Below are 7,712 nucleotides of genomic sequence, written 5' to 3' on the forward strand. Positions count from 1 at the left end.
ACAAAATCGCTGTACAGAATCCACCTCCACTTCGAAACGTCACCATCAAACGTCAAACCCCGTGTCGATCCGTGGATGATTGCCCCAGCAGTCGGCCATGTTTTTTTCGTGATTCGTGTTTCGTGTCAAGTTGTCGAAAGTTTTCTCCGTGAAAATCCGCTCCCAGTTCCGCTCGGGAACCGTTTCTACAGGACTTGCCAACAACTGAGGTGGACGTTCCGCCTTGGGGGTTGTCGGTCGTGCGTGTGTTGTGGGGTTGTGCGGCCACTGGGAGCAAGAGGACTCACCACCCTCAATAAACAAGAAGGTTGCTGGAGCTGGGTGGAAGAAAATTAAGGAGTTCCGCGGATTGTGAGGCAGGCAGGACAGCGGGGGTTGAGGGAAGGCAGAAGATAGGAAAGAACTCGCGATTGTTTCGACGCGATGAATCGAAGTGAGGGCCTCGTTCGGCGGGTCAAGACTCGCGACACAGATTCCAACGGAGGTGGCGGCGGGGGTGGGTCTTCCTCCAGCCAGTACGGCGATGCGGAGAACAAAAACGAGCAAGAGGAAGAGCTGGAGGATTGCGACTCGAAGGAAACGCGGCTAACCCTGATGGAGGAAGTGCTGCTGCTCGGACTGAAAGATAAGGAGGTAACGACCGACGACGACGACAAAGTTATCTTGTAATTTGGCTTTACAAGTGGCACCTAATTATCGGGCTTCGAGTTGGTTGGAAATGCTCCAAGGTTTTCATCGAAGCAGTCGGTGAAAGGGTGAAGATTCACCTCGCGCTGTCTTCTTGTTCGCGTTTCGTTGGATGACACGTTTGCAAACATTCGGCAGAAGCAGTGGAGCTTCGAGTATGACATAATTTCTGGCATTGACTCTTGCTCCGCGGCTGGTTGGGTTTGAATTACAACAGAGAATCGAAGAACGATGGTGTTGCTCTGGAAAATAGTTCGTTGGTCTTTAAATATTAATAAACAAGATGAAAGTGTGACCCTTGAGAACTTGAGCATCGATAAAAGCTGTTTTTTTAACACAGATAAATAATTTATGCTTCCGTCTTGATTACTTTTTCAAGAGGTCCTATGTACAAAAACCTCAATCTGAGAAATTTGATGGCAAAGTTCCTGGGGAACATTTTTAAATCCTATTTAAACAGGGTTGGGTATTTTTCGATTCTGAAAACCAGTCCCAGACTTATTTAATAATGTTTACCTTTCTTGAATTGTATCGTTTTTCTATTCAATTCATGTTTTTTTCTTGTATTAACTAGCAAAGCAAAGCAATCCACTTTAACGACCCCCGAGTCTTTTGTGGTCTCTGTTGCAAGTTTCTGCTTATTTCTAGGCGTCCGTGATGAGTCACCCAAAATCTCTTTTACGCAAAATGGACCGACGTTTTACTTCCCCATCCGATAGAAGACCAGGAGGATAAGGCGGGAATCGAACCCGCGCCCCATAGCAACTTAAGGATCGGCACTTTGAAAATATTCAAAAATTGACGCCAACATTTCAAAAAGCAATATGTACAAACCATGCGTTTTGAGAAAAATGCATTTGAATGTTGAGGATCAGTTTTAAATTCCCATTTAAATAAACAAGCAAAAGAAGATGTTCTAATGATAACAAACGATGAAAAACGTTACTTTTATTGATATTTGATCATTTATATTCAATAAAACATTATTTTTGTCATTATATTTAAGAAAAACAAACATAACTTCTTTTCAAGCAAAACAATGTAAATGGACCAATGTGAATTTGTTAACAAGCAGGCTGTCCTTGTTATGCAAGACAACCTGCTTGGCAAAAAAATAAATAAATGAAATTTCAAGCCATAGTCTCAACATTTGAATGCAAAAAGTGTTTTAAAATCCATTTTACACTAGTTCAGTCGTTTTGCAATCATTAGTTTTCAAAAAAGTAAGATTTGACGAAAACAAAAAATCGCTATATTTTTGCGATACTAAACATCGAAAATTTTCAAAAATTCAAAAGATGTTTAAATCAACCCAAACATGCTAAGTGCATCTCCAGCGCTGGTGGCAAACATCGAAGCAAATCAAATTTGCACCCGACGTCGCCGACGTCAACCCCACCGCGGTACCTGTCGCGGTAGCAAATTTGCTCTCAGTTCTTCGAGATTTCTTCGAGAAGTGGGAGGAATTATGTGAATCAGTAGGGCAACTTTATCGTATCCAATAAATCAACAAATTACAAAAATAAAGAAAATACCGAATGGAAGTTACGAGATTATGTATGTTTGAAGCGCAATGATAATACAGGAGTAAGAATATTCATTGTTATTTGGCAGGTGCCATTAGTTACCGATAATTCGTCGTAAACATAGGTTTTGAGTGAGACATAGCGCTTATTGAAACGTTAGCGACGAGTTATGCCAATCACGTTTTCAACCCTTTACTGAGGATTTGTTAACTTTTAATACCTTAAAAGCTCAACGCCCTTTTTTATTCCGGACAAAATAAATTATAGATCAATTACAATATTTGTTACTTCTTGGCATCAGTTTTCGAACAGTAAATGGGTTTCGCTTTGACAGTTCTAAATTGAGGCCGCTTTGCGGACCACTATTCTGCACCCAGATTAAAATTTAAGAAAAAACAACAACAAATAAGCTATTTAAACGCATTTTTGAATTTTTAAATTTTAGAATTTTAAAATTTTAAAATTTTGGAATTTTTTGATTTTTGAATTTTTAAATTTTTGTATTTTGAATTTTTTGAATTTTTAAGCTTTGAATTTCTGAATATTTGAATTTTTGAATTTCTGAATTTTTATATTTTTGTATTTTTAATTTTTTGAGTTTTTAAAGCTTTAAATTTTTTAACATTTGAACTTTAGAATTTTTGAATTTTTAAATTTTTGATTTTTTCATGTTTTAAATTTTTGAATTTTCAAAGTTTTGAATTTTTAATTTTTTGAATTTTTAAATTTTAGAATTTTTGATTTTTTGGATTTTTAAAGTTTTGAATTTTTTTATTTAAATTTCTGAATTTTGAAATTTTTAAATTTTTGAATTTTTGAATAATTTTTTTTAAATTTTGATTTTTTGAGTTTTTGAATTTTTAAATTTTTGAAAGTTTTAATTTTTAAATCTTGAATTTTTTAAAGTTTCAAATTTTTAATGTTTTGAATTTTTGAATTTTTAAAGTTTTAAATTTTTTGAATTTTTTAATTTTTGGATTTTTGGATTGATAAAAAAAGCTTTCCAATCATTAGTTTTGAAAATATCGAGGTATTGACGGAATTTTTTTTTCCTCAATTTTTTTTTTGTGAGACTGTACATTGGTATTTCATGAAAATTTAAAATGTTTTCAAAGGAGTTCAAACATGCTAAATATGATTATAAACGCGGGAAAATGCATTTTAAGTGGTATTCACTGCCGTTCTACGCATAATTGTCCCAAGTTCAAAAAAGTGCAACGCGATTGAAATTTTTCGACCGATTTCTGTGTTTCTACGCATAATTGTCCCGTGGGTTCATATTCGCCCTATGTGTCCCTAGTCGCTCCAGTTAGCAGTTTATCACCCTTATTTGTGATCCACTTGCTATACAACAGATAAACAAGGCATAATGGTTAGTAAAACTAATGATTCCGTGTAAGAAAATACTTGGTGGGACAATTATGCGTAGAAGTTCAACAATGGGACAAACAGACTTGGTGTTGTTTTTAATGAGTTTCCGAACAAAGTACCAGATTTTATGTGTTTTTCTTAAAGTACACATCAGACTAAACTTAAAAATGGCATAAAGTCAAAATCGTCAAAAACTGACATGGGACAATTATGCGTAGAACGGCAGTTGGTTAAACTTCAATTTTCATAAAAATTTAGAAGTTTTTCGAAAAAAAAAATTTTTGCCCCCTGATTTTTCGCATAATTATTGATTTTGAAGATAAACGAGAGCAAAAAATGATAAAAAAAAACCATTTTTGCTGCAGATGCCCTTACTGATGTTCCTGGAACTACATTCAAACCCCGATAGTTGGACACCAACTGTTGCCAAACGAATGGGGTCACGTTTTAGTTTGACACCCCTTTTACACGGAGTTCACACTTACTATCAAACGTTTGTTTTGATAGTGTGCGTGAGCGCCGTGTAAAAGTGACAGTTCGTCACTTTTTAGTTAGACTTTTTTTCAGCCGGGAACCGTGGTGTAGGGGTAAGCGTGGTTGCCTCTCACCCAGTCGGCCTGGGTTTGATCCCAGAAGGTCCCGGTGGCGAATTTTGAGACGAGATTTGTCTGATCACGCCTTCCGTCGGACGGGGAAGTAAATGTTGGTCCCGGTATAACCTAAAGGTTATGTCGTTAGCTCAGTCCAGGTGTAGGAGTCGTCTCCCTGGGTCCTGTCTCGGTGGAGTCGCTTGTAGGCAGTTGGACTCACAATCTAAAGGTCGTCAGTTCGAATCCCGGGGTGGATGGAAGCTAAGGTGTAAAAATCAGAGTTCGGAAACTCACTCACGAGTTCCTCAACCATGAGGAAAAACTAAGTTACCTGCGAGTAAATTACTCATCACTCTCGGTGAGTGTGAGGGCCTTCCTCATTTACTCACAAAGAGGGCTTTGAGCGCTCATGAGGGCTATTTTAGAAAACAAATTTCGAGATGTCAAACTCTACATCGGTGATTTTCTTGTTAACTCAACAGCGAAAAAGTAGTCCTGTTGGTAGAGGCGCAGTGCTATCAATTAGAAGTTTTTTTATGACAGTGGTTCAAATCCTGATTTTTATCTGTTTTTTTTTTCAGCGAGTTTAATTTTTTTAATCACAAAGTTTGTTGTCAGCTTCCATCAGTCCTACCGACGGATAGGTCGGAGGTTGTTTAGACGGAGGATGCCTCTGCGAGTGAATTTTAACAGCTTTACCAGCAGTGGAAGGCCGTGTAGCTGAGGTAAGTGGCCACTCCCAGTCGTCGACAGTTGTACAAATGTGTTTTGGTTCAGAATCGGGACACGCCAAAGAAGTTGCAGTAGCTGCCGGTGACTTTGGCTTGGAGGTTCACTGAAAACTAAAAAAGACCGATGCAGTGCTTTGGACAGCTTTAGGCTAGGGCCACCGGCGGCCGATGAGGCTCCACTCCTGGTTCTTAGGCAAGACATATTGGTAGAACTGTCAGCGACCGAGAGTGGCCACAGTTGCAAAGCTGTCGAAGGGAGTGACCATTACCCACAGCAACACGGCCATCTTCTTTTGGTATGACTGCCAACATCCACCCGCAGAAGCTGCCCTCGTCTGTGGCCTCCGATTTATCCTGCGGTTTTTCTATCCTCAACGGATTCGACCGGTCACCAATCTTAAAATTATGAAAATAATTGCCCATCCGCTGGACTTTGACAATCCAAGGTTTCTTTTAAATCAATGAAAAAAAAAACCAGACAGACAAAAAAATATTGATACCACATTAATACCAACACAGAACCTTCGGATTTACAGACATTGACGCTACCTCGAATGTACAACCGATTCATAAAGACACTTGATTTTGGAATGATGTTGTCAATGATTTTGTGAATTACAAATTGTTGGAAACGGCCTACTCACACCCTCATTTTACTCAAATATGAGTAAATTTACTCAGCCCTCATACTCACGGTGAGTATCGAGAGTGTTTGCTGTGAGGAAGCCTACTCGATTTGTGAGTGTGAGTGGTTTTCCGAACTCTGGTAAAAAGAGGTTTGCAATTGCCTCAACAATCAAACCTTCGGACACCTAGTTTCGAGTAGGAATCTCGCAATCGAGAACGCCAAGGCAATGCTTTAGAGCGAATAATTTGAATGATATTTTGGGTTGTCCAAAGTGACCTGAAATACTGCGCATCATTCGCCATGGTACAAATTTAAACTCAAGTCCCACAAAATTAAAAATAACCCTTCTTCTCTCGTCCTCGCCAGGGCTACACATCGTTCTGGAACGACTGCATATCGAGCGGCCTACGGGGCTGCATCCTAATCGAGCTCGGTCTGCGCGGCCGCGTCGAACTGGAACGCGCCGGCATGCGACGAAAGGGTCTGTGCACGCGCAAGATCATCCTCAAGTCGGACACACCCACCGGGGACGTGCTGCTCGACGAGGCCCTCAAGCACGTCAAGGAAACCGACCCACCGGAGACGATCCAGAACTGGATCGAGTACCTGAGTGGTACGTATGAGTTTGCTTGTTTCTTGGTTTTGGAGTTGAAATGGTTTTTTGTTGCAGGTGAAACCTGGAATCCGCTGAAGCTGCGCTACCAGCTGAAGAACGTGCGCGAGCGACTTGCCAAAAACCTGGTGGAGAAGGGCGTGCTGACGACGGAAAAGCAAAACTTCCTGCTGTTTGACATGACGACGCACCCGCTGAACGACAACGTCATCAAGTGTCGACTCGTGAAAAAGGTTGGTTGGGCTTTTGGCTGGTGGGGTGTTGTGTTGAGGCTAACTCCGAGGTATCCCGACAGATCCAGGACTCCGTACTGACCAAGTGGGTGAACGACCCGCAGCGCATCGACAAGCGGATGCTGGCGCTGATCCTGCTGGCGCACGCGAGCGACGTGCTGGAGAACGCGTTCGCCCCGCTCAACGACGACGACTACGAGCTGGCGATGCGGCGCGTCCGGGAGCTGCTCGATCTGGACTTTGAGGCCGAGGCGGCCAAGTCCAACTCGAACGAGGTCATCTGGGCGGTGTTTGCGGCGTTCACCAAGTAGAGCTAGGTGGGTTGTGTGCATTTCAAGCTGCGGGACTAAGAGAGAGAGAGAGAAATGTTTCGGTTTGCATCGAAGTCCAAACACAAAAACACACCGACACAGGTAAACTCCCATTTTTAGAGCTTGCGGTCCCCCTGTAGCATCTCTCCCTTCGTTGTTTCCTAAACCGTGTGATCGATCAAGCTATTCCAGAATTCAGACCCCCTTAAAATTACGAAATCAAAAAAAAACTTTACGGCATGATATGCGACGTAGCCCGAAGGAAGGTAACATGAATGAGAGTAAAAGTAGAAAAAACAAAAAACACACACACACACTAGCAACTGAATATATTTTTATTTTATTTTACCTATTTATAGCGGATTATCCAATAAAATCAAAAAAACGATACAAAACAACATTACACACACTGAATCAACACGAATTGAGGAAGACAAGGAGTCTTTTTTTAATAAAACATTACTGAATACGATCGTTACGAGCAGCGCTAAATAATAAACTAATTAAGGGACAAACAGTTGTACTGCTTAAACGAAACTATTGGCACTACGCCCCCCGGGGCATGGCCTTCCTCTAACGTGGGATTTCTGCTCCAGCGCCTCTGACGAGACAGGAGAAACCGGGACCGACGTTTTACTTCACCATCCGATAGAAGCACAGTGGATAAGGCGGGAATCGAACCCGCGTCTCATAGCATCATCGGGATCGGCAGCCGAAGCCGCTACCCCTGCGCCACGAGACCCACACTGCTTAAAACAGGTTAAAGACACAGACTTAGAACGAGACAAATAGAGTGGCGTTTCCTTTTCCAACTCTAGCAAAAATATATCAAAATAACAAAAAGGTTAAAAATTCTAAGCTAAACACTTTGTGATTTCACGTTTTTTGTTGACTCTTTTTGTGTTCGAACCTCGTTCCACGCACTCTTACACAAACTATAACACAACAAAACACGTAAACTGCTGAAACCGTTTTTACCCCCCCAAAAGTAATCGTAACCGTACACGATTGGTTTGTGCATT

General features: G+C 40.9%; 1 protein-coding gene across 1 annotated transcript; it reads left to right on the forward strand.

Moving 5' to 3' along the window:
• Positions 1-56: 56 nt before the first annotated feature.
• On the forward strand, positions 57-6,994 carry LOC120422945 (Golgi phosphoprotein 3 homolog sauron). Its single transcript, XM_039586531.2, has 4 exons — positions 57-633; positions 5,900-6,146; positions 6,204-6,379; positions 6,442-6,994. Exons 1-4 carry the CDS (start codon positions 424-426, stop codon positions 6,688-6,690), a joined length of 882 nt encoding a protein of 293 aa, XP_039442465.1. The 5' UTR covers positions 57-423; the 3' UTR covers positions 6,691-6,994.
• Positions 6,995-7,712: the final 718 nt, after the last annotated feature.

Source organism: Culex pipiens, chromosome 2 (genome assembly GCF_016801865.2).
Source record: "Culex pipiens pallens isolate TS chromosome 2, TS_CPP_V2, whole genome shotgun sequence".
NCBI classification, from domain to species: Eukaryota; Metazoa; Arthropoda; class Insecta; order Diptera; family Culicidae; genus Culex; species Culex pipiens.